General features: G+C 47.3%; 1 protein-coding gene across 54 annotated transcripts in view; it reads right to left on the reverse strand.

The window, feature by feature from the left end:
* Sorbs1 (sorbin and SH3 domain containing 1) overlaps positions 1 to 27,621 on the reverse strand; it is a 221,916-nt gene that overhangs the window by 62,979 nt on the left and 131,316 nt on the right. For 18 of the 54 annotated variants that reach the window (XM_011247198.1, XM_011247191.1, XM_030250817.1 and 15 more), the window contains 7 exons: positions 27,503 to 27,615; positions 22,636 to 23,361; positions 21,627 to 21,998; positions 18,458 to 18,599; positions 14,672 to 14,701; positions 9,976 to 10,148; positions 8,184 to 8,247 (listed from right to left, as the gene is read on the reverse strand). In XM_011247198.1, the coding sequence (XP_011245500.1) occupies positions 8,184 to 8,247; positions 9,976 to 10,148; positions 14,672 to 14,701; positions 18,458 to 18,599; positions 21,627 to 21,998; positions 22,636 to 23,361; positions 27,503 to 27,615 (1,620 nt within the window). Of the gene's footprint in view, positions 1 to 6,023; positions 6,087 to 6,410; positions 6,486 to 8,183; positions 8,248 to 9,975; positions 10,149 to 14,671; positions 14,702 to 18,457; positions 18,600 to 21,626; positions 21,999 to 22,635; positions 23,362 to 27,502; positions 27,616 to 27,621 lie in introns of all 54 variants that reach the window. The other 36 variants (XM_017318097.2, XM_030250824.1, XM_030250822.1 and 33 more) reach the window with 8 other exon arrangements.

The following is a 27,621-nucleotide window of genomic DNA, read 5'->3' on the forward strand; positions in this document are numbered from 1 at the left end:
TTCTGATGTCACCTCAGTCCTGGGACATGGGTAGCTGCTTTGTCGCGTTCTCTTGATTCACTTTTGTATCTCCAATTCTGGGCAAGGAGACTAAAAATGTCTGTCTTTTTTTTTTTTTAAGTCATGAGCCAACCAAGAAAGGTGTCCTGAAACTGCAGGGCACCACAGGCCAAGCCATCTCCAGCCTTGAAGCCTCTGCCCCACTTTCTCACCGCCCTGCCCTAGGATATGCTTAGGCAAGCCATTAGGGCACCTCCACCACACTCACTCTGCCTCCTGTTGGCCTCCAGGGATAACAGATAACATTGCTACAGCCTGCACTTCCTGCTGTTTGAAACTTTCTCCTGGTAAGCAAGTCCACACTGAGAAAGCTGGGTATACAGTTAGAATAACCACAGACTGGAACCTGAGCGTGAGGCCGTCCATCTACCAGTCCTGCTAGAGCTGTGCACATAGAGTATGCATACGTGTGCTGTTTAACCGTAAGATACACGAAGCAAAACCTTTCTTAAACCTTCTATAAGCAAGCACAACACAAATCCTATGGCTACATCCATCCTCCAAGGATTCTTGACACTAATGCCAGAGAGGACTCTCTGAGCTGGGGTCTTGTGGTTCCTGCTTGTGACGGGACCACATGCTATCTGTGCCCCCTGGAACGGCAAGCAACTGACATCAAATGTTGACAACAACATTCAGAACTTCCCAGGTCAACCATTCCAGGAAGCCTGAACATTGTGCAGCACACACGCAGGGTGAACATTGTAACTTTGGTGCCTTGAAGGCCCCAGACAGGCTCTGGTGTTCACACACCAACAGCTCTCCGCAGGCTTTGGCAGTCTGGCCTTAGGAGCAGAATAGCCAGCCCCAGGGCTAATAGGAACTGCATGGCTGCCTTCTCAAACACAAGAACAACACTAAATGAATTTCTAAAAAACTTCCTCCGGGTTGATTTTGCTGTTACTCTTTAGAACTTACACAATTCTGAAAGTCAGCCTGAGAGAGTGCTCATCAAAACCGTTTAAAATGCTACATAACTGACAACATGGAAGGCTCAGCCCAAAGCAGCATCCACAGAGCCACGAACTGTGTGCCATTCTTAGGCCTTGAAACCCAAAATGATTTTGTGTGTGTGTGTGTAATAATGACGGCTCACTTAAACATGATCTTATTCCGTTATCCAACACAATTCCTTCTTACGCATTATTCATGCAAAAGCAAGGATATATGATGGGAGTCACAACCCCCCCCACCCCCCCACCCGGCTCCAAAACAAAAAGGCAGAGTCTGGGGTGGCAAAGAAAAAGCAAAGAAGGATAAGGGAGGACAAGGATGCCAAGCCTCAGGGGCCGGGAGAAGAGTAATAGGTTATGTGTGCTTTGGTTAAAGACTATAGAATACTAAGGGACAGAAAACAAAGGCCACAGGAGGGTGCAGAGTGGCTGCAGAAGACATACTCCTTAGAAAAGCTGGTGAAGTGAGAAAGGAAGTAAGGGAGACAGTCTATAGGGACCCAAGGGGAGAGGGACCAGAAGCCTAGAGGGACCCACAGGCTAGAGAAGGCTCACCAATCCCATCTTCATTCAGCCTTCTGAGTCCTGAGTGGGAAGGCGATCAATACTTCAGTTCCTAGCTATCCTGCAGACCAAAGACTTTTGCACATGCTGGGCGGAGACCTTCTGGGCAGCTCACTTAAGGAGAGCAAAGGTGACTGCTGCAAGCCACTCACTCGGCCCCTCCCCCTGGGCAGGACCATCAAAAGTTTGGGGCAGGAGGCACAAGGGAGCCAAGCATCTCCTCTCGGCCACAACAGAACAACTTACTAGAACTCGAGCAAAATAAGGCTATTCTTAGAAACCCTGCACAGCTAGGAGAGTTATTTTCACTCAACTCTATCTGTGCCTGAGAAAACCCGCCTTCAACAAGCCTTGCCTTAGGGCAAGCTGGAGCAGGAAGGAGAACACAAGACACCACAACCCTGTGACACAACCCAGAGATGCTTAGAAGTGGCACCATGAGTCACAGCCACAGAGCTTGGTGGGTCTCAACCTCCAGCCAGAAACGGTGCTAGCGGAGGTCGCGAACCAGCAGGAAAGCTGCTCTCTGACTTCCCCTCTGGCAAGAGCCCTTTACTCCAGTGTGGTTCAGGCCATGGATCATGAAGTAGCCTATCAGCTACTTGGCTCTGCTGTAGATTCTGGGGCATTGTGTAAAAGCATCTTGTTTTCTTGATATTACATATGCCAAGTCCGCTGTCCTTACAAGGCTAGAGCTTTGAGTCTGCCTTCCTTTTTCCAGCCCTACGTCCAAACGGCCAGATTGCATCTTGGCAAGGACCTTGGTCCTGGTGGTATCGCGCCATTCCAGTGTCATGGTCATACCACTTGGGGAGCTTTTCCTAACCACATGTCCCCAGACAGATCCTAAGAGATATTGGCTCAGCAGCCTAAGACAGGACTGACTCAGGAGAAGCTACCATGAGTTATTAGAGAGCTCTTGGCAAGGAGGAGACAACCACAGGCACAAGGTCTATCACGAAGAGGATCAGCAGAACAAAGGCTCCCCCGTTCGGCAACCCAAAGATCCAGGCTTGAATAATCCCGACTCTCCCACTTCCTGTGTGACTCTGCTGCGAGTGCACACACACACACACACACACACACACACTCCTTCCCAAACTTCTTTAGACTCCTCTGGTGAGGATGAGAATGAGAAAAACCATGGTTGATGTGCTCGGCACAGAGCCTCATACTGTACAGCAACAGTTTCTAAAAACTGTGTCTTGGGACCACTTAACTGAGCGAGGGGGGCTATGAAAACTTTGGAAAAGACGTTTTAAAACATGGGATGATTGAAAGCTAATTCAAAGTCAAAAGTAACAAATCTAAGGCCTTTCTGGCACTCACCACACACCAGACTGGTTCTGAACACACAACATGTATGTATACTGTGTATGCCGCCATACTGTAACCCAACCCCAAGGTGGCCTGAAAAACCCAGCTCAGACTGAACTGTACTGTTTGACTGTACAGGGAAAGTTTTCTGCTCTTTATAGATTTACATGGCTTAGTCATACCTTAAAGACTTTCCTATCATGACTCTTCAGCATTTAAGCGTCAAGTTCATCTGTCTTTGGGTTGTATTATGTTAGAATATTGAGTTGTATTATGTTAGAATATTGAGTTGCTGTCTTGAGTTTCATTTTTAAAAAAATGTTAAATGGCTTGAGCTCATGACAGAATTTTCTCCAATTTCTGCTGTTTCGGACTACTTATTTATGGGAAGTTCCATCCTCTGCCTTTATTACTATAAAGTCAAAAATACTGATCAACTCTGAGAAACACCGAAGATAGCTTATGGTTTTTAGTATCAAATAATTCAGCTAAGATTCAACTCTCTGTGACAAAATAAACGAGTGCTGGGCATGGAGGTGTACTCCTTGAATCCCAGTACTCGAGAGGTAGACACAGGCAGATCTTTGTGAGTTTGGGGCCCAACCTGATCTACATAACAAGTTTTAGACCAGCCAGGGCTACACAGTGAGACTCTGCCAATAAATAAGTAAATAGATAAAACAATAGGTAGATAGATAGATAGATAGACAGACAGACGATAGATAGATAGATAGATAGATAGATAGATAGATAGATAGATAGATAATAGAAATAAGCACCTTTCTTATTTGTACACAAAAAAGTTTTAATCTTTAATAAACGGTAAAAGTGCATGTACACCGAAGGATTATTTTAGAATGAATTTCTTTATGACTTATTATCAGTAAATGTTTGATATGTATGCACCTGAAGAAGCTTAAAACTATCTCGGATGAAGAGGGAGTTAAGCAGCTCTGGTAAGGCTGGAAGCTCAGTGAGTGACAGGCCACCCCCTCTGCAGCATGGCAATCTTGAAGCAGAACTTGAGGCAGCAGGAAGGCTGTCTTTCAGAGGGGAGTAGTGTGGGGGTGCGGGCCAGCACCAAGCTCTCTTAAGGACTATGCCATGTGCAGATTGCTCCTTGCTGTAACTTACAGGGCTTTGATCCCCCTCAAAGTACATGTAAGCCTCATTAAGACGTGGTCATCCTGTTTATCTTCCAGCATCTGGCCAGAAGTTTACTTATCAACTCATGGAAATGAAAGGTTTCTCAGCCAGTATAAACACATGCTCACAGGGCCCCTGCAGCTCAGGACATTCGGCTTGGAGCCACTTATAAGTATCATCTTAAAAAAAAAATACTGCATCAACAACTACAATTTAGAAAAATGCTCTAGCCCTCAGGCAGGCTTGAATAGGCTTCTTCCAGACAATCCTACTTCCAAACTATAAACTACAAGACCATGAATCAACAGTAGCATTAGCAAGATTCCCCCCTATGGGACCTATAGCTCCAATTTCTAGATTCTCCCTCAGACAAACTCTCCCTCCTCTCCTCCATCCCTCTTTCCCTACCTTCCTGTTGAAGGGTCTCACTATGTGGCCCTGGCTAGTCTAGAACTTACTATATAGCCCAATTCAGTATTTAATTCACAGTAATCCTCCTGCCTCAGCCTCCTGAGCACTGGGATTACAGGCATGTATCTCTACCATCTCTATTTTCCAGTGCCTGTGAGTACCCAGCAGAGAGCCCGAAGCTGTCTGTGAGGAATGGCCTCATGGCCAGAGCTAAGGAGGGCTGTAGGTGCTCACAGACATGGCTATTGCTGCTCAAACACCATCAAAACCCCGGATTTAGAAAGCCAGAACACCTCTTGAACGTTAAAAAAAAAAAAATTGTTTTAAGGCTAGCAATTTTTAAAGATGTTCTCACATGTTTTTCACATTTGTAAAAAGACTTTATCTAATTAAATACATCAGCAATATGCTAGACATGTCATCTAGGCAGGATGGGGGCGTGAGATAGATCTACCCTATTTTAAAAAGATCTCTAGGGAAGATAACTTCTTTGAAACTTGTGTTGAAGTCTAATTACCTTCATTATTATGAAATTTTTTATGTTTGAACTTATTTTTTTTTTTTAGTTTCTATTCTTTAAGGACATTTTTTTTTCTTTTTCAGTCTCTGAAAATAGCCTGTGTATGCATAGACACACATATCCACATACATATCCACTTCTAAATAGGTGTGACAAGCTGTCCTGCCATCTCTTACTGATTATGTCTCTAGGCAAAACAGCCCTACCTCCTCTTGTGCCAGACTTCACACATAACAGAAAGCAGATGCTACTGTCAGCGGAGTTGTCAGGTGTACTGACCAATGATCTAAGAGCTTGATAGCCAGTCATCAAACCCTGCCTTGAGATCACAGCCAAGCAGATGAAGGAAGCCAGACAGACGTCAGGCCATCTTCCAATCCCATGGGAGAGGCAGGATTTCTCCCAAGATGATTTTCCTCACTCACTTTTTACAACTGTCTTTGACACCTGTACCCCCCACCTCCACACACACTACCAGCCCCCCAAAATAGATTATCTCCAGTACACAGGAATATCTGTTCTCCGTATCAGGTCAAATTCCCATCTAGCACTTCCATGAAATGTTTCCTAGCTTGGTCCAAATCTTCTTTTCAAGACATAGCTTACCAAGACTGATGCTTAAACATATGCATCCCTCTTCAGGAATTCCCAGTCAAAAAGAGACACCCTGAGAACTCATGACACGAGGAACCCAGTGACCACCAGGTGCAGTGTGGGACACTGCTAAGCATCTACTGTTGATTGCTAGCGGGTCTCCCTCCTCAGCTTCAGGAAGTCACTGCCTAGCCATCAGTACTCTAGGTAACACCCCAGGTACAAGCAGCTTTTCCCAGAGCCACACATCCAGATCCTAAGAAAGCTGTAAAGATAGCCTTAAGCCATGTAAACCCTACAGGGGCAGGGAATAAAATGCCACACGGAGAGGCAGCTAGCAAGGACTGAGACAACATCACAAAAGGTTAAAAGGGAGGCCGATGAAGAGGGAGCTTTTTTAGCTGCTAGCAAAAACCCCAAGGTGAGAGAGAAACGGCACACCATTTTCCTGTAGTTACCTTCTGACTTAGGACTAGGCGTAGATGCAGGAAACTGGTAGGTAGGAGTGTAAGAGCTGTCCTCTGCAGCAGAGAAAGGCAGTGGATTGAAGCTACCCACCACTGAGCGGAGGAACCGCTTAACCCCCCGCTGACACCTTCCAATGATTATCTATTTTAGTGTTATTATTAAAGCACGAGGGCATCACACTTGGATTAATGAATTAGAGAGAACTTAGTTATTTTAATACAGCACTCCATGCAAATGAGTAAAACAAAAAAAACTGCTCACTGTCTGAAACGACTACTGAAACAAAAATCTAAAAGCCAGACCGTACGCCTACAATGGAACTCTAAGGGCTAATGTAACGCTAGGACGACAGATGCGCTGTCTAAACTTAATGGTACCTTCAGAATTCTGCAGGATTTCTGGAAGCTCGGGGAATTTGTACGTAGGGAAATAAGGGTTTTCCTCAGGAGTGTCTAGGCAGAGGAGCAGATGTGAGAGAGAAAGAAGATACAAATAGAGAGAATGAACATGTAAGAACCCACACAACTCACGCTCCTTGAATTCTGGGGCACAGTAAGCTTCACTAATGAGATGAGAGAAATTAAAAATCCAGTCTTTTTGCCTGAATTAAGACACGTCAAAGGGAATGATACAGAAACAAACTCCAATGGACAAGAAGCACTTGACACAGAGTTTCAAATTTCACAAGTTTTAGGTTGGAGATATGAAATATGAGAAATGAAAACACTGTCCTAAAGTGATTCTTTATTTTAATCGAAGGCTGTCTTGTACAAGCAGATTAGATTAGAATCAAGGCAAACAAGTGAATCTGAAGTTTTTCGGGTGCCCCTAGGCTGCTCTGTTTACAATCTGTGACTTAGTTGTGTTAATAAGCAGAGCACAAGAAGATTAGGGGTGTCTTGGTGCCTTCGCCCCTGCATATGCATGCACTCAGCCCTGCAGTTAGCCTTCTAGAGGCAGGTCTGAAGGTGGGGGGGGGGGGGGGGAGTCACAGAGGGCTGCAAGAAATGCGGGGAATTTTACTATGGAGAACCAGTCTTTAGCACCACCACCATTCTGGATGGAGCTTATCCGCTGGACCTTAGCAAATCTACTCCTGACTCAGAGATGCTAAACACTCAGTGTTTAGGAACAGGGTACAGCATTCCGAACCCAGCAGAAGTTCATTAACAGTGCTGCTGGATATTTGTGACTTAGGTGGGAACACTAACCAGGATGCCTCTTCTTCATGGCAGGCGGCCAGACTGGATTTGGGCATAAAGACAGGATCTCTGCTCTCAGGAGGAGTGGCACCCTTCCTGCAGTGCAGCGACACGCCTGCCTGTCCGGTAACTGGCAGCACAGGCAGTGATGGGTGCTGAGCTGGTAGGGCTGTGACCTGCCAAAGCAGTAGCCTGGACTTCTGCCATCATGCTGGCTCGTTCACGGAAAGCTGAGGGGGGCTAGGGCGGGGGGGGGGGCGGGGGGATAGGCTCTTGATCTGTAAGCACCTCTTTCAACCTGAGCAGCTCTGGTACGTCAGCTCATGACTGATTCTCTACCTGCTAAACTCTGACTCCCAGCCAAGGAGGCTAACTTGGCACCAGGTTAGCCTCAGAGATGCACAGTGCACTGTGCTTCACAAGGTGTTCCTTCCCATTTGGACACCCACAATACCCTCCAGAGGACCGGAAGCGGGGCCAACATAGAAAGACAGAAGATCCCCATAAGTGCCTGGAGGCTGGCTCCAGGGGAGAACGGTTTTCTTAACTCTGGGTTTAGGGCTTTGCTCAACTTGACCTTCTCACAAGGCAGTCAAGGGCTGACACCAGGTATACCTAAAGCTGTAAGCAGGTGGGAGATGGAACTGTCTGTCCCCAGGCAGATAGGTAGGGAGCAGGGATGGAGTGTGAGGCTCAGCCTCCTACACTGCACGGTAGCTGGGAGGGAGGACTTGCAAGCTGACCTCAAAGCTGAGACAGGCACAGGCGCAACCCTCCCACCTGTGCGCTGAAGGCACATGGCTAGAATCAGGCAGGCCAGCACCTAATATAATCCGACTGCAGGAGCCTCGCTCCTCCAGTACAAGTGAACAGCGGAGCACAGGCCCACAACCGACAGTCAATAAATTCCCACAATATCCCACAGCATCTACAAATGAAAAGCGGTACCTCTGTTCAGTTTGTGGATCTGTTTAAACATAGTTTTGTACCAGTCTTTCGATCGCTCGGTATTCTAGAGGGGGGGGGAAAAACACAAACAAGGGTAAAAACAATGAAAACTTGAACACATTTCAAAAGGTTTGTGATCCCCAAGTCAAAAATCAAACAGGGATGTACTAGAATTGATCCCAGGGCCCTGCACGTGATCAGCCAACGCTCCACAACATACGTCCCTGGCTGCAGTGCTAATCATTTTCTTAAAAGGCAAACCTTTTGAGAAAGCAGAGACATAAGAGACTCGAATATAACTGGCCTAAGGATGTAACAGTCAAAGGCAGATTTGAATTATGTCCATGGCTCCTTTCTTTTAAAAAAAGATATACTTACTTTTAATTTATGTATGTGAATGCTTTGCCTGCGTTTATGTGCGCCACGTGCATGCAGTTTCAGTGGAGGCCAGCAGAGGGCATCAGAGCCAGCCAATGTAGGTACTGAGTCTTAACAAAGTGTTCTTAACCACTGAGCCATCTCTCTAGCCCAGCGTCCCTCCTTCCTTAAAATGTCACTTTTAGAGACAATCTCTCTCCACACATAGACTTTGGGAAACAGAAGTTAAGCCCTCCCAGAATCACAAGGCAATAAATCCTTGCTTACCACAATCTATCCCCACCCCTTCTGGATTATTCTGTACAAATGTATGTAAGTCACCTTGCATAAAGCCAAACTTAGAGCATAATATGCTTTTAAATGGAACACGTATGGCATCCAACTCCAGAGTTCATGCTTACCTTAAGCTGGGCCTTTTTGTCAAAAATGAAAATAATTAAGGTAGTAAGACCAATAGTATCACTCCTATTTTATAGATGAAGAAATTAAGTAGAAAAAGTCAAAGTGCATTGTCTGAGGTTGAGAGGTGTCAGACAAAAGTAGAAGATCCAACTAGCACAATGGTTGGAGACACTCTGCCACTCACACTCTGTGAAAACTTGGGAAATGATGGGACCCCTCACAGTCAGTGCCTTTCTGATGCTGTGTTTCCGACGTCTGTTCTCTGTAGTTAATGGCTTGTCTCCGAGGGTGGCATCACTGGGAGATGCTGCGGACCTTTAGGAGGTGGGACCTAGTGTGTGTATGTGTGTGTGTGTGTGTGTGTGTGTGTGTGTGTGTGTGTGGTGGGTCCCTCGGGGCACTGAGGATGACTTCACAGGGATCTGGGATGCCACCCAGGCACTGAGTTGAGCGCTCGCTTTGACATAATGCTCTTGCCATAATGTGTTACGCTTGTCGGAGGGTCCTGCAGAGCAGGTGTCTCAATTTTGGACACAAACCTCCATAACCGTGAGCCCACATAAGGCTCTCCTTACTTCATAAGTAGCCTGTGCTGAGTGTTCGTAACAGTGAGGCTAAGCTAACCAATTCAGCAACCCGTAAGGATGATAATTGCTTCCACCACTCAAGTGGCAATGGAAGATAATGCCCAGGAAAGGTGGCAAAAATCACTCTTGGTAAAGGTTCTCTCTCTCTGTTATTACAATGAGAACAAAGCAGAGCTCTTCAGAGGCTTAGCCTACTGACGTGTCTGTCTATTCTCTTAAAAGAACAGAACAGCTTTACAAATGGAAAGTAAAGATACCTCTGCAGCCAGGGGCCTGGTAGACGCCCTCATCAGGGTGTAGTTTGTGCTGCTGTCAGAGAGAAAACCCTCTCCTCGAAGCCACTGTAACCTCCTCCTGTCCCAAGGGGTTCACACGCATAACGAAGGCCACACCCTTGCTGAGGACACAACGGTCCATATCCGTACCCGGAGTGGGATGCCCACTTCATCTGTAGACACATCGCTCAGGTCCTGTGTGCTCCTCACCACCCGTCTGCTAGCATCCTTTGCCCTTCTCTCAGAAGCCCTGCCGGGCGAAGTGAGTTCTGCTGGGGTTGGTACTGGGTCCTGCTCACCCGCTCTTCTCTCTGAGGCAGGATCTGGAAATGACAAACAATCACAAGCTGAAACTCCAAAGCAAAATTCCTCTCCAGCAATCCAGCTAGGGAAAAGGGGTGTTTGCTAACTGCCCATTGGCACCAACCCCACGTAGGGCAAGGGTCAGCAAAGTCCAGCCCACTGCTGGCCACCTGCCTTTATAAGTAAAACTTTACTGGAACACAGCCATGGTGGTTTGTCCACACATTCTTTATGGATGTTTTTGTGTTACCATGGCTGAGCTGAGTAAGCGCGGACCACTTGGCCTGCAGAGGATCTGGTATTAGTTACCCGGCTCCTTAAGAGAAGTCTGCAGAGGTATGAACACTGCTCTGTAGACCTCTGGGAAGGTAAGGGGGCAAGTAAAACCTTGAGAAGAGGATAAAGCGTTATTACAAAGTTCCCTTTTTTGTCTTGGGACGCACTTAACTCTCTTCATTTACCTTTCCCATGCCTTGGTTCTCTCACTGAAAAATATGGGAAAGACATTTCCCTTGGCAAACTCACAGAGATGCTGTAAGCCAAAGCACTCAGACAGCTAGACATGGCTGTGTGCTCATTACAGTTTATTTAACCTGTTTTAGATAGGAACTTACAGAGAGCCAACAAACATACCAGGTGTGGTCTACAGATTACATGCCTATTATCATTATTGTCTGTTTTCCCAAACCGGACCATGCAGGTACTGAAGGGGCATTTCCTAAGGACCTGCTAGGTATGATGCCTGCCATTATGCACGTGGAGATGCAGGTGAACCCCTCGGATACTTAGGCTGACAGAGGAGTTAACTTCCCAGCTTAGCTGCAGAATTCAGGTTCTGAGCCAGCTTGTCTAAGAGGAGCCAACCAGATGAAAAGAAAGTGGAGGACGGTCCTGGCACAAGGAACCATTAACTAGGTGCCACCTTGAACTTTTCTGACTTAATCATGTGCTTGGCATTCCATTAACTCTTTGATAAGACAAGAAGACCCTATAGCTAAAAAACAAAAACAAACAAACAAACAAAAGCCCTAGAGACACCCAGGAGATGCTGCAGGAACCAGCTGAGTTGCCTTGGCAGGATGCAGGTTTGCAGCCACCAGCGCAAGAGTGACGGCAGATCTCTGTGGTAGAAGGAAGTGAGAGCAGAGCCAAGGGCTGAAGTCACACACTGAAGGATGCCAAAGGAAACAGGCAGAGAAGCAGAGAATCCGCAGCTCTGTGGGAGTCACCTGAGCAACAGGAAAGAGACAAAGGGCTCAGAGGGAGCAGTCCCAGAGGGCAACAGGGAGGTATCAGACCGCAGAGAAAGGGATATGTGTATGAAAGAGAAGCAGAGGTGAACTCCACACAGAGGAAGGAGCGGGTCAGATGGTAACTGAAGGGCAAGATGGAGGGGAAAGGGCTTAAGCCAAGACAGCCTGAGCAAGAATGAAGTGTGCCTCTCCCTCAGCAGTCCAGCAATTAGTAATTACTCCCTGACTAAGAAGAAGTGCAAAGCGCTAGACAGGGAACACACTCTGTCTGGCAGGAAGGCAGGGTCTGAGGTTCCATGCAAAGCTGTGATGATGTCAGAGACTCCCACGTGTGAGGGCGTGGCTGAGGGGCAAAGGAACAGTGAAGGCAGCAAGCTCGGGTTTTCTAACAGTCTACTCAGGAGAGCCACTCAGCCCTGACTCCAGGCAAGCCTCTTAAAGCCTTGCTCCATCTACGAGAGCAGACTGGTTCCTAAGTATCCTTGTAACGCCAGCTGACTCTAAACCCCACCTTGTTTGGTATGTAGAACTATGAGGACTACAGGCATGTTCGATGTTTCTGGGTCAAATAATTCTTAAAAAAAAAAAAAAGATTAGGGCAAGTGGTTCTAATAATTGCTAACACTCAGCCCATCAGCCCCTTTATAAAAACCTTTAAACTTTAGAAACTTAAGATCACGGGATTCTGGTATATGGAGGGCTCAGACACCAAAAAGGGGGGGGGGGGAGAATGTTATTTGATATGGTTAAAAACCTAAAGTAATACGTAACTGCTCCACATAAGCCACATAACATTGTATTGCTGTTACAACTTTATATCATACTCTGATATCTGTATCATATCTGTTTCTTTCTAGTTTTATAATGTGCTTCAAAAGGTCCCAAGTTGGGGGGTAGAGAGATGGCTCAGTGACTAACAGTACTTTCCCCTCTTGAAGAGGACACAGCATCCACGTCGTAGCTCATAACCACCTTTAACTCCAGTTCCAAGAGATTCTTTTAGTCTCCACGGGCACCAAGTGCGCACACGCGCACACACACACAATACTCATACAGTCATGCGTGCAAATGCTTATACATGCAAAGTAAAAATAAATAAGTTTAAAAGTCTTGAATCACTAAACAAAATAATGACAACCTCAAATGGGGCTCTCTCAGGAGGAGGAGCAGACTTCCTGTGTATCCAAACCTTTGTGACAGTCTAAAGCAATGCTTATATTTCCCTGGGGAAGGACAGTAGCCTTGCTACACCCTCCCTGTGCAGTCCCTGTAGTCTCTTACCAAGGGGACCACAAATCAAACAAAGCCAAACTACATGTGGGCTCCATCCCCAGATAACTCTCCAGGAGGGCTCATCTTCACTGTCTGCTTGAGAACTAAGAAACACCTAAGATGTTAGTGAAGCATACCTCTGGATATGACAGTGAGGGTATTTCCAGAGATGATTAAACTGTGGGAACTCTGCACTGTCAATGGTTAAATCCATCCGTGAACTCAAGATTTACCATTGGGAGGCTGTGGAAGATGACATCTGCTTGAAGAAGCCTATCTCTGGGGCATCATCTTATCCTGGCCCCTTCCTGCTGCTGTTTCTCACTGCTTCCTGTTTTCCACCAGGCCCTCCTTGCCCTGACAGGCTGAATCCCCTCCAACCAACTTCCCTCCTCTAAGCTGTTCTGCCAGGTACTTGGTAATAGCAATGGAAAACCGAATACTCTCTTACTGAGTGCTGAACCCACAGAAGTTTGCTCCAAGTGTACTGAGGGGAAGGAGACTGCCTGTCCTTAGGTGTCTAACCTATGCGTGAGAGGGAGATGGTCACTTTAACACAGAGCCACTAGAGAGTGACATTCTAGGAAACTTCTGGACACTAGCGATCTGTTCTCAAACTCATGGACTGCAGAGGCATTATATGAAAACCCTGCCTGCACAGCAGAGAAGCCTGGCCCTCACTGGTCCTTTCCAGTGAGGGTAGCATCCCCCTCATTCAGCCATACAAAACAGCACCTGGAGGCAGGACTAAGAATTAGCATTCCACAGGTAAGAGAAGTGAACAAATATTTATATGAGGGGAGACAAAAAACAAACTCTGGGGTTCCTAACATAAATGTCTCCTTTTCCTACCCCCACCAGTGTGTGTGTGTGTGTGTGTGTGTGAGACCACAGCCACCTGGGCTGGCCAGTGGAAAGTGGGCTGGAACCTAATGACTCAGAGAAGGGCTGTGAAGGGCACCTTGGGCTTAACCACAGCCTGTCCTGGTCCTCCAGCCAAGTCCTGATAAAGTTGAGAGGCTATGAGAACCCCATGTCCTCCCAACTCAGGCTCTGCCCAAATCACAAGAGCAGCGGTATGCTAAAGTCATGCAGAAGCCATGTAGCAGCTGCTCAGAGACTGGTGGCTTCTGTTACTCAGGGGATCAGGGGTTCTTAATGCCAGAGCTCATTGAGCCCTTGCTCCATGTGCCCTGCGTGCACACTGGCTTTGTCAGGAGAGTGAATCAACTGCCTTCATTAGATCCTCCCAAGGTGCCCACGACCAAAGAACAGCGGCAAGCCATCGTGCCACACCATTAGTTACTGACGGGCACCATGGCTCCCTTCTGCAGCCCCAGAGGCTGACTCTGCACTGGGCACAAGAGTAGAACTCAGTAATAGACCAGACTCAACGCAAGCACCTAGAGACAATGGTGCCTCACATCTACTACGCGCTTGGCACAGCACTCAGGGAACAGCCACTCATTCGCAGAATCTCCCATGAGCTACACAGACCATTGGGATCCAAAAATGTCATCCTTGTCCACCGAATCTGACCCTCTTGAGTCTCAACACGCTTTCCAGGAGGTACTGACGCCAGCTCAAGTTCAGCCGGCAGCTTCAAGCACTGTGTGGGTCTAGGGGCTCTCACTTAGACCTGCCACCCAGGGTCATCCATCTACTGGCAGTCACCCAAAAGGGAAGAACTTCCCACATCTCCCAACACCTGATTCATCTGAGACAGAGCAACCAGGTGCTCTTCAGAGGCCTTCCATAAGTCTGCCTCCACAAAGCCCCTCTGGTCAGTGCACAGATTGTCTGGCCTGACCATCTGGGTACAGGCCACAGTTCTTCAAGGCACATTTACTATTGTGGTTCATGGGTATATCTGCTCCAGGGTATAGAAACTATTCCTATTTCCATTACCCCTGTGGTCTGTCAATCAACACACAGGGAAATTCAGAAGACAGTGTTGACTGGACACGGCCGGAACAGGATCAGAAGTCAGCAGGTAAATAAATAGATTGCTCACCTACCTGAAAGACTACTGAGTCGCTTTTGCTGCTCTGTGATGAAAGAAAAGAACACAACGTAAGTAGTGTTTATACAGCACCTGGCGAGACAGAGAAGCCCCAGAATAATTAATCAGGACCGCATACTCTGGGCCCTGCTGTCTTCCGGGCTTAGATGTTAAAATGCACGCCCCAGCTGAGGCAGGAGTCATGATGTAGCTCTAATGATCCAGGCAAGAGGTCCCCCAGGTCCCCAAACTACAGATCCGCACCAGGACCTGGGCCTACCAAAGTGATCTAGGAGTTTCCATCTTGTCCCAAGGTGATCTCTTCCCTCATGACTCTTCCAACCTCACATGGTCCTCTTACCATGCCAGACTCGGTACCTTCTGGTAGAGCTATGAGAAGAATTGGGGACATGGCAACTGCCATCTCCAGAGCTTGCCAATGCCAGCCCTGTTGTAAGAGCCTTTTCATCTAGCACTTGAAATCTTAGCACCAGCCTCGGCTGTTAGGGACAGCTATTTTCCTCAGTGGAGATCCTCAGCACTGTAGCTTAGTCACCAAACATCTGCCTGTTCCAGGGTAATAGAGAAATTCTAAAAATAATCGGCATTAGCAAAGTGACCTCACTGGGATAAGGGGCTTAGATTACTCAAGATAACACTGAAAACCATCTGGTTCTAGAAGCAAAACCTCCAGCTCACAGTCTACAGTTCTTTCCAACCCTCGTGACCTAGTCGCTGCGATACTGAACGCAGCTGCTCACTCTCCTGGGCGATCATGTGGAGGGGAGGCCAAGGTCTTATTGACAGCATCCTGTGTGCCCTATGTGATAAGCAGAAAAGTAACCTTTACCTTCTACAGCTGCTAAACAGCAACCGACCAGAGAGATAAAAATAGATTGTGCCGGCCCATGCACACTGTCACTGTCCCCAGTGGCCACATTCCTATCCTGCTGCTAGAATCGGTATGCAGTAGAAGCAAACAGAGCAGCTTGGGACCTCAAGGCCAGTGGACACCGCAGCTGCCCTCCTCCGCTTCAGGCATGGGACTCACACTGGCTGAACGAGAGGCACCGTGAAGTTCAAGGCTCGACTCTGCTGGCAACTTGCCAGATGACAGGAACCAACAGAATAACCTCTTGGCCTCAGTTTCTTCATCTGTGGTATCAGAGTACCCTGGTATCTAAAGGATTTACGGGTGCCACACTCTATACTGCAAGGTGCCAGGCAGGGCCCTCCCTTGCCAGCAGAAACAAATGTAAGCAACAGAGAAACGTAAGATGTTTGCTTCTGCTTCCAAGGCAAAATGGCTGTTCTCGCAGAACGCCATACAGACGGCCGTAGCTATTTTTCAGTCACCAGCACTGGGATGACACTCCGACCGTTCCTGTCCACAGACGTTTGGGAACCATGGAGGTCTTGCTGTTCAAGGTGGTCCACAGCCAACCACAATGGCAAACCTCCGCTCTGGAACCTTGTCCTCCTACCCCATCTCCATAGCTTTGGAATCTGAACTGTAAGCTAACCAGACTCTCGAGATCTCAACACACAGTACAGGCTGAAGGGCCCCAGCAGGGGACCGTGTGTATCTTTCAGCCCTGAGGCTTTTCCTGAGTCGAACCTCTACTTCAATGAGGGTGAGCAATGCCTGGGACACACTGGCACGAGTGGAAAGGGGACAGTGCTGTTCACAATCACTCAGAGCCTGTTGTCCCCTAGTGTGAGGAGGTTGGCCAGGGGAGACATCTCTGCCAAACTAGGCCCTGTGACAGTCTAGACATAATAAAAAAAAATAAAAAAAAAAAAAAGAGGAAACTTTTATTTTTTTTAAGGATGATTAAACCAGATTTTCAGATATAGAGTAAAGTTCTCACCGCTTAGGAAACTTTGCCATAGTTAAGAAATTGTTCTTTTGTGAGAAGAAGCAGAGATGCCAGGCTGGGTACATTCCAAAGCAGGGCCAGGAAACACTTGACGCAAATCCCACTGATAGGCACACACTCTCACTCTTCCCTACCTATCGTGGCCTACCTGGGATGAACCCAGGGTTGTTCTCTTTACAGAAACCACTAGTTAATTAAAAAGCAAAACCCAGACAAGCCAAACCCCGCAGCATCACTGCACACATACTTTTCTGCAGGATGTGCTTCACTCTGGACCAATCCTAATTGTAAACCAAAGGCAGAACTTTTGGTCAAGAGAAAAACAGGAACCAAAAGTTCTCTTTGATGAATAAGAGAATTTCACTCATTCAAGGAAGAAACAAAGAGGGAACTCAGGCATTTTGGTGCCTGAAAACGTCCCTGTAGGTGTTGTCAGAGGGCCTTTGCAAAAGCAGCTGACATTACGCTTGGCATTTCCCAAAACCCAAGCTGCCTTGGGAATAAATCCCGTCTTTAAAGAAACTGCCTTTCTTTCTGGGAACTAACTTGCTTTTTAAATAATGAGTCATGAAGTTCACAGAGAAGCTATTGCTTTTTTTTTTCTGCATTTTTCTTTGTTCTGCATGACAGACACTGGCAAGGAGAGCCGCTGCCAGGGAGGGTGTCAGGGCAGAAGGAGAATGGGTGCTCAGATGGAGGGCCCTTCTATCCTGAGGAAGAACACCGGGGGCCACACAGTGCAAAAACAACAATGACGAAAACAGCCTGAAACCGCTGAAGCCACCGAGAAAGACTGAGTGAACGCATTTAAAGTGAGAGAAAATGTTTTAATGTATCTACTTTTCCAGTTAGAAGCAGAAAAGAGAAACCTCTCTTCGGTATGGAAATAAGATTGTAGCCCCATCTCCTCTAAGGGAAGGGTAGGGAAGTGAGTGAGAAAGGGGGTGTCAAGAAGAGAGGTCTTGGAACAAAGCTTTGAGCTACAGACAGTACACAGCCCTGCAGTGTTCTTTTAGTTCAGTGTAGAAGAACCCTTGCCTGAGAGATGGCCTAAAAATGTCCTATTTCGTGCTGCAAAAAGACTTTTAGAAATGCAAAGTTTATTCCTCTGTACAATTCCAAAATGGAAAGGCTGGAATTCAAAACCACTGCCTGAATTTTAAAGCAGAAAGGTGAAGCTATACGATGACTATGCCGAAGCTCTTGGGTTTGACCGATCCCCAAGGCTCTTTCAGAGACGCAGCAGGAGCAACCAGAATAGCCAGAGAAACTATAGGAACCAAACAGAAGCCCTAAGCAGCAGAGCTGCCTGGGCCATGTGGAATCAGGGCAAACAGACACACAAATCTAGGTCACAGAGGATGGCACTCTGAGAAGAGGAGCAGCCAATAACCAGGAGAAAGTCTAGAAGCCTCTGTTACAGAGGCACAAAAGCATCCTTTACATTGTAAACAATGAACTATTCAGTGTTTCCTCTTTCGAAATTTAGTATTCAAAACTGCACTTTCTAGAAACTTATCACTCTGGACAAGTTCGTCACTTAGGACAGCACTTAAGAGACATACTATAGCCACAGGCCTGAGGCAAAGCTTCTTTACAAACCATAAGATAAGGAACCCAGAGACACAAACTCCCACTTTTGTGCATTTAACTGTTTGCAGATAACCACAAAAACAAAAACAAAACAAGGTACAGCACTTGAGCACATGACCATGAACCAGCCCAGCATATATAGATTAATTGACATTATTGCAAATCAGAGGTCTCTGTCTCCCGGCTAGGGCTGATCTTTGGGTCCTTGGACAGATAGACAGCTTCCTTAGAGGCAGGGTTGGGGAAATGTTTTTGAAGGAGAAACTTCTTGCCCCAGACATCATGAGTTGGAACTGCTGACCCCAGCACCCTGCAGGAGGCTGCCTTACCTCGATTGTGCTGCAGGAGCACAATGGTAGGGTTGACGATGGTGGTGGAGGGGTAGGCAGACGAAGGTCTGCTTGTTGGAGGGAAGTCTTGGGAATCGGTTTCAATGTGGGAAGAAGAAACTTCGTTTAGTAAAGGACTGCCCTGAAAAACAAAACATTAAAAAGAAGTGTAAATACTAGACATCTCGAATTAAGACTTAGTAAGAAGAGGGAATGACCATCTCTACCAAGTCCTTAATTATAAAAGAAAATGTAACCAATGGGTCAATTCCAGTTAGAAGCTGAATCTGGAAATTTGTTCTCCTAGTCAGTATTAGTAAGGAGGAAGAGAAGGCAGGTCAGTAAATGTTGCTGAGAGTCTCAGTATCGTCCATTTTGTTCACCTAGTAGAAGCTGTGCATCAATCTGGTTACTGCAAAGGCAAACTCAAACCCAAACAGGATAACATGCAAAACTCATGCCATTCCAGATGCAATCCAAGAACGTGAGCTGGTGTAAAGTGGGGAAAGCCAGGCGCCCTCTGGAGAGATGTCAGACAAGGCGCTGGTGTAAGAAGAAAGAGGGACCCCTTTGTCATAGATGGTTACTCTGAACATCACTGAGCAGTCAGAGAAGCGCCGAGCAATTCAGCAGCCAAGCGGGATCCTATCCTGCCTGCTGGGACGTCTCTTCTTCACTCCAGTGTCAGACCAACAAAAATCCTTGGACCAAGCCATGGGAAATCTTGACTTTAAAACCTGAGACTCCTACCAGAAACATACTTTTATAAAATGATGAAGCGATAATGCCAATCTTTTGAAACAAATGAGAAACAAGGTCCTAAAATAGGGCATTGGCAAATGTTCCCTCTCCACCACACTTAGAGGTTCCACAAAGGTTTTGTTTTATATCTTTCTAACCTTAAAGATGACAACCCCCATGCCCCAGTTCTGGGGACTAAGCTTAGGGCTGAGCCCATGCTAGGCAAACACTCCATATCCTCAGCCCCAGGGTAACATTCTTTTTCTTTTTTCTTTTTTCAAAGACGGGGTCTCCCTATATAGCCCAGGCTAGCTTGAAATTACCTATATAGACCAGGCTAGCATCAAACTCAGAGATCTGCTTGCATCTAGGCATGTGCCACTAAGCTTGGTAAGTTGGCATTCTTAAAGGGCTTTAAGAACAGGATTTCGATGGCTATTTTTGAAACAATTATGCTCAGCGATCACCTACAGGGTATACTGGCACACAAGGACAATCTCTCGCTCTCTCTCTCCTGTCACCACATAATACAATGCCCTGAAAATGGCTCAAAAGCAAAACAAAACAACAACAACAGCAAGAGCAACAACACTATGAAAGTGACAGAGGCTCGCTACCAGCAAGGGTGTGTGGGAGCTAAGTTTTTCCAGCAACAGAATGCACGCTCATCAGAAGAGGTATGGGTATCAGCACCCTGGACAGCTCCTGATACACAGTAGGGGCCTTTGTCACCCAGTAGGGGCCTTTGTCACCAATACCTTGGTTGAACTCTTTTAAATGTTCTCTATCTAGATAGCCACTTCTATGAGCTCAACTTTGGAGTAAGATCTTTTTCCAAGGCTTGAGGGGTTTGTACCAATCAACTTAGGGTCTGGATGCCACCCTACCAGGCACAGAGTACACCAGTCTGCAGCAAAGATGAGCTGCAAAGCTCAAAGTAAGAGATCCAAGCTCACGGTTCTATCTGGCTTAAATCCTGCTCTATCTATAACTGCACTGAGCTGCATCTGGAAGGTTGGAGAAGAGGCCCATCCCATGATGCAACAGTTCCCAGCTTTTGTGTGTTTGACACCTCATTACAATTTCCCCACTAAACTAAATAAGACGTTTCCTTCCTGTTCTCTGACTCGATTCGGCTTAACAAGCCGTTTAACCTAGTTTCATGGGCACACTTCTTCCAACAAAGGACGCAAGTAAATGTTCAGTCCTAGCCGCAAAACACGTGGTACTCACTGTACCACGTGTCAATAGTGGTGGTGTTTATGGCTCCAACATCAAAACCCACTTGATACCTGCAACCAAGTGAGAGGCCCCTGCTCCTTCCCAGACCCACTCAATCAAATCTATGGTATATAAACTAGACTTCTCCAGTGCTCGGATGATCCCATGCGCACCAACCAGCCTTGAGAGTGGATACTCTCTACCTAACTCCTCCAGGCCGTCTGAAAGCAGGAGTCCTGGCTTGTTGTAAGTGCACCTGTGAATGAATCCTAGTTGCTTAGAACATCGATGAAACCATCACTAACCTAGCAGTTCCTTTAACATCTTCATTCACTAGGGTAAGTCCTCAGCAACGCAGCTAACAGGAACTAGGACTTCCCCTAGGCTGGGCTGAATTGAGTCCACTGAGTCCCTATCATAGGAGTGGTTACGACATGATCCCACTGAGCCAGCAAGTGTCCTCACATTATGACTTATGATGTCCATTCAGATTCTTTCGCTCCGGACTTCTACTGTATCAGAAGCAGCTGGGCTGTCTATAAAGAGACTCATTCTGAACAGAGAGGACTTTTACATTTCCCACCGTTACTGATATATGTGTTTGCCACCAAAACCACAGTGGCCTCCTCCTCAGGGGCCCTAGCAATTATGTCTTGTGAGAAAGTCTTAACACATCAGTTTTCAGATCTATTTACTCAATTAGACGCACCGCCCCCACCCCCTTTCTCTCCCTCTCTCCGCTTCTGTTTAACAGAGTCCGCTTCATGAAATCAGCCAAAGAATAAAAACTTTCCTCCTCATAAACTCTCTTCTTCCTCGTGTCCTATCACCAAATCTGCCTGTGGCTTTCCACAGCTTTTCTCAGCCTTCAACACTACATCTGCCCTGACCTAGGAAGATCAGGACCAGGTGAGGTAAAGATCACAGACACTTCTCAGAGGGAAGACAGACTTCCATCAGAAAGACGTGCGTTCCCAACAGAGCAGAGGAAGAGAGTGTTCTTGAAAGGCCAAGAGTAGCCATAGGTGGCCCATAGGATGCACAAGGGAGACATGCTCTCAGGGATAGCACACACAGATCCAGCCAGCACACAAGCACAGTGGCCAAGGCCGCCTCAGAACTTAGTACTTCAGTGAGAAAGGGAGGGTTTTACTGCCAGGAGCAGACATTCAGGGTAGCCGTGGGGAAGGGGGTCCAGCAAGCTTACGGTACTTGAGACAGCTCCCGGGAGGTCAGGCTCCAGGCCTCTGTGGAGGTCCTCCGGGACGGGAGGGACCAGCGGAGGTGGTGGTGAGGGTGGTGACGTCTGGCTAGCAGGGGAGAGGGAGCCACAAGCACTGGCTGGCTGGCTGTGGTGGGGCCGCCTCTGCAGGTGAGGGGGAATGAAATCATCGAGTGTCGGGAAGGTCAGAGGTGAGGCAGCAGGGGTGGTCGCCGGGACAGTGTGGACGCAGCCAAGTGGCCCCAGAGATGCTGGAGTTCTGGCAGTGCCTTCTTGCCCTTGCCCTCTGTCAGTATTAACCAGGTAGAGAGGAACAACTATTACCTCAGACGGGGCTGAGCTGGAGGAGGTGGCACCCTGTGGGAAATAAGGGGTTGTTACGCAGTTACGCAAAGGGGACGGCAGAGAGACAGGAATTCCACATTTAAACAGTTGCGCGTGGACATGCAGTGATGCACTTCAAGAAATATTTAATCAGTGCCCTTTCCTCAGAGTACATGAGACAGTCAGTGCTAGCCAGCGCTAGCCAGCTGGCCTCCTGATACTCTATGACACAGAGGGAGCCCCATCCAAGTTCACTTTCCGTCTGTCTATTTTTGAAACCTTTTAACACTTTATGAGAGAGAAAGAGAACAAACAACAGAAGAGAGTCAGGTGGGCAAGCAGACAGCGTTTAACCCCACAAAACTGCCACAGAGCCCGCAAGCTTGGGAGCAAATGCAGTTTCTTTAGCACCTTGTCGTAAGACTTGAACACTCTTACCACGTTATTAGTCTATGAATTCCATGGTCTGGCATACTGAGACATTGACAGACAGGAGCCAGGGAGACAGGAGAGGCTGTGCTCAGAGAGTTAGATAGAAGGACTCGGGATTCAAGTGCTGTAACACTAGTGAGGAGAGGGAGGGCAGGGAAGCCCAAAAGACAAGTGAGCCGCTTCAACCGGTTCTGAGAGAGACAGTGTAGAAGACACACAAACATTCCTAGATTCTTGCCTTGGCTGGATAACACGGCTGCAAAAGGTAAGTTTCTTTGTTCTTCTGGTTTTCGGGATCAGAGGTAACCTGGGGGCCTAGCCTGGGAGGCCTCACTGCATCTGGGAACGAGGCCCATGTCCCCAGTGTGTGATTCTCACCGCGGTTACCGTCATCTTTGCGGTTGTCAAAGAATAGCTTGGGAGGGTCAGGAGGAGGAGCAGGGGGTGGTTTTCCTGTGCCAACTGTGGCTGTGCCAGGGACAAGGCAGGGAGCTGGTGCCTGAGTGCCTGCGGCCTCCGAGGGAGTGTCTGGGGCCGAGTCACGTGCAACAGGAGGGTAGTTTTCCGATGATGCCCGGCAAATGTTATTGGATAAACACGGGACATATAAGCTGCTGACCTGTTTATTCCCTGTGGCCTCACAACGTGTGTTAGAGCTCACATTCTTACTGTATACTAATCGGGAGGCTACATAGTATTGCTGGGGTTGGGAGGGCACTTCAAGGCCCATGGACCCCAAAAGTAATGAACGGGGACATGATGCATTTCGGGGAGCCAACCTAGCTCCCAGGGGAACAGAGGTGGGTGTAGGCAGTGAGGGGTTCTGTTGGCTGGGGGTGCTGGGTGGGATATAGGGTTTTGGTGAACTCATGTAAAGGGAGTCCTTGTAGTTGCGGTGGATAGTGGGGGACTGCCATGCGAAGCGGTCCTCTTGAGGGAAAGGAAGGCATGGGGGAGACAGAACCTTTAGTAGTGGTTTCAAGATATGACATCAGAACAGAGAGAAAGAAAGGGAGGGGAGAGATGGAGAGAAGGACCATTAGAAACAGCAGCATGGCATGGTAAAAGACAAAACAACTCTTTTGACAGAACTGTAAGCAAATCCTTCTGGTGCCCACAGCTGTTGTCTGGGCAGCTCTGAGGACTGCCTCACTTACCTGCAGGGCTGGCCTGCCTCACAAGCCAGGGAGGCGGAGCCAGCTCCATCACTAATGCTTGTCTGCCTGCATCCTGACTGTGGAGGAAGGCCCTGAGCTGAGTTCTCTTTCCTTCCCAACCCCCCTTTAAAAGTCTGAGTTCACTAGAGTTGTCTGAGCTACTTTAATTCTTTCCCTCTAGGAAAAGGAGAAATGGAAGGCCCTTCTGTGTGTGTGTTCACAGGAGTCCCTGGTTCTGTTCTCCACTCCATGACCATACAGAGTTCTCTTAGGGGAGGGCATTAAAAAACTTTGAGTCCATGTGTACTCTTTTCTCAGAAGAAATAATCTGATAGAATTAATCACTAAGAACATAGCTGAAGGATAGGCCTCAGTTTGCCTAGCACGCTTAAGGCTCCAAGTTCAATCCCCAGAACAAATAAGACGGCATGGGAAACGGTCATGAGGTTAAAAAACATGTAGTCTCCCACCTCTAAGGCACATGGGCAAGCAATTAGCCTATGGGGTTGGGATAAGTCTGATTTATTTAGCCAGTCTACCACCATGCATAGGCAATGATTTTTAGACTCTACTTTAGCCACGCCATAAGAACAAAGCTCTGGAAACAGGCTCAGAGTTACAGAGCTGAAACTCACCCCTCTCCATCCAACCTTTCTTCTATGGGTCTCAGTGGGGCAGAGGGGCAGGAGGCCAGCTGACTCTCTAGCCTGACCTTCCTCAGCCAACTCGACTCCCAGAGGAGCAGCACCAATGTGCCCAGACTTTGCTTGCTGGCCCTGATCTTCAGATTTCAGTATGAGAACAAAACTAGAAGTCTCTTGTAATTACCGCTGTGAGAGAGCAGAAGTTGGTAAACATATGGCAGATGTGTGGTGACCAGAAACTAGGAAGAGCCTGGGGAGACGGCTCCGTGAGTAAGAACATTTGCTGTGCAAGCCTGAGGACCCGAGTTCAAATCCCAAGGACTTAAAGAAAAAGCTTGCCATGACTGTACATCCCTAAGAACATGGGCCATAGTCAGGGGGATCCCAGAGTTCACTGGCCAGCTGGCCTGGCTGAAACAGTGAGCTTGTGATTCACTGGAAAATCCTGTCTTAAGATTTTTGTCTGTCTTACAGATGGGCATACACAGGTGGGCACATCTGCATACTCACATGCATCTAACGGCCCACACGGAGGCCAGTTTTTATTTAACTTTTATACTTTGTAGAAGATATATGCGAAAGGGAGGGAACATTAGAAAGGGCTACTAGTGAAGAAAGTAAAAAAGTCTTTTTTTGGTGTGGATTAGACTATCATCCAGAAACAGTCAACAGCCTATACCTCGAACACAAGTTTGAAATGACAGACAGTCTGGGTAGAGACTGGGGGATTCTCAATTAACCAGGTCTGGGTCTTATCCACTACATCCACAGTAGTGCCAGTGAAAGTGTGGCCATTTATAGCAGCCCTAAACCTACAACAAAGAGCCCCTCTAGTATATAACAAGAGCAAAACCTGTCACAATAGCTCTTTGGTTTGATGAGCTTTGTACAAAGTCAATCTCCAGAAATGACGAATGAACTAGCTTCCACCAGTGGGACTGTCAAGTGAGCTCACAGAGCTGATGAGATGCAAGCAGAAAGCCATGTGGATGTTGGCTCAGGTTCACTCTGGCTTTGCACCAGAGTCTCTTGCATGTAACTTCTTCTTGTCCGAAGATAGGACTCTGTTTCGATGATTTTTAAACTTAATCAGCCACGGCCGTGTATGGCACCAGGACTGCATGATGTCAGGCACAAGTCTTCCTAGGGTTGTAACCTTACATAGAGGACACTCCCCCCACGATGTCTACAATACACACAGAGTCAAAGGACTTCCTGTCCTGGGGCTTCTTTTAATTCTAAAGAAGGAGCTGGAGCTGTATAAGCAAGCACACAAAGGAATAGCAGCTTTTTGCTTACTTTTAAGAACTGCAGCCTACCCTGCCCACTGCCCACAAATGAAATTCAACTATCTTTTTAGAAAGTGTGTCTATGGAAGAGGGACACTTCTTAGAAAACATGGTGTGTTCATAGTTTATATTTCAGAAACACCCAAGCCTCATCTCTACTGGGACTACCATGCTGATGATGACATCAGAGAAAGGGACACTGGTTCCCTGGCCATGGGAACTGGAGGAGGGTTAGGAGGAATAAGCCCAGGCAGGCAGGACATAGGATTTTCACCTAGCCCATCCATCTTCTGGACCCCGACTGAGTCCTTAAGGGAAGACGTTCTGCTAACAGACCCATGAACTTCACAGGGCTGGAGCAAAGCCAAGAATTGCCCTGCCTGCCTTGCCTTTACTGAAGCCAGTATGTAATTAAAGCAAGCAGTACACAGTTAAGAAGTCATGTTTACATTCAGAAAATAAATCTGCAAAGTAATATAGGGCATAAAGTTCTTGACACTCAAATGGCAAATCTAACCCTGAACGTGCAGGATACATTTCCTATGTCAGCTATTTGCCTGTCTCCCTGAAGACAGTGCAGGAAATGAGCAACAGACAGATCGCAGCATGTGCTGGTGGACATATCACAGGATGTTCAACCTTACTATAAAGCCACCCTTATAAACTCCCTGAGGGTAGCATTCAGACACTGGTCTGAGTACAAGTGCATAATAAAGTTGTGTTAAATAGATTCATCTTTACCTCTCATGTGACATTTATTTATGTAGTGCTGGGAAATAAGTTCTGGGCCTTGTATTTACCAGGCAAGTGTCTCACCCCTGAAATACAACCCCAACGTGGCCCTTGCTCTGTTTGTGTTCACAAAACCAAGAGGCAGTGGAGGGTTAGCCTTTGGCTAAGCCAGTGACAGTGAAAGACAGTGTACTTCAATGCCTGCTTTGACTGGATGCTGGCTATGTTCTAATCTGAGTAGAGCAATAGTACCCATCCTTGAGACGGCTGCAAAGGAAGTGCTAATACCACAGACAGCATATTACATACACAGAAAGCTTTCACAAATGGGAAAAGTCTGACAAGCCATTTAACAGACGAGTGACGTCCAGGAAGCCAGGCCTATCCACAGCGCCTGGCTCTACCCAGGGCCTATGTGTGCAATGCTGAAAGTGAAGAGATAAGTCGTGGCTTAATGGTGCTGCTCATCAACAGACCGAGGAGTGACAAGCTGCAGACCAGGGAGACAGGTCTACACAGAGAGAAGACACCATCTGATTTCCTCTTATGTTCTAGGAGCACTTCAGAAGGAAGTACAGGAGCTTGTACCGTCCTGGGATCTTTTGAGCATCAGCACCTCCTATAAGGAAGATGGGTCCATTCCATGTAGGCAGCTCCTCCTTATAAAACACCCTTCTTATACCACTGGAATGACAGGATCTAGTCCTTTTATCAAAATGGCAAAGTATAGTGAGGAGAAGGGCATAGAAAGGTAGAGAACCACCTAGGAGCAAAAACCAAAGCAAAATCAACCCTACACCAAACTGTATAGCTTTAGAGGACTGTCTTCCATGCAAGCACTGTCAAGGCCTAACCCTGCTTAGCTTCCAAGATCAGATGACCGTGTATGTATGGTATGGGTATGTGTGGGGCGGGTATTCTATAGCAGAGCAGATCCGGACTGTGAATCCAGCCTGTGCTGCAATTGTGATTGCCATTCTCAGGCCTTTGGGCTATGGATTTAAGGTCTGGCTACAAATAGCTGATGTTAACCTGTCACAATACAGTCACTCAAACTCTGAAAGTCTCAGCTTTAGAAAGTTACCAACACCCCGTAGACCAGCCTCATCCCATCCCCCTGTTCTCACTGACCCCCAACTCTCCTCCTAAGAAAGCTATTCCAGAGACGATCAGAGTCTGGATCCGAACTCCACAATCTAGCTGGAAGGCACAAGTCTGGGCTGCCAAGCTTGTGAACAGACACGGCCAACAAGTCTCCACCCCATCTGCGTGCACACACCTACCTGGGGCTTGTCAGCAGAAAGGCTGGGATGCACACTTCTATAGCCCTTGGCAGCAAGTGGGGAGGGCTGGGCGTTGCCATTGGTATCTGCACTGGAAGAAAGTTTCCATTCATCTGAGG

The sequence above is a fragment of the Mus musculus genome, chromosome 19, assembly GCF_000001635.26.
Source record: "Mus musculus strain C57BL/6J chromosome 19, GRCm38.p6 C57BL/6J".
In the NCBI taxonomy this organism is placed as follows: Eukaryota; Metazoa; Chordata; class Mammalia; order Rodentia; family Muridae; genus Mus; species Mus musculus.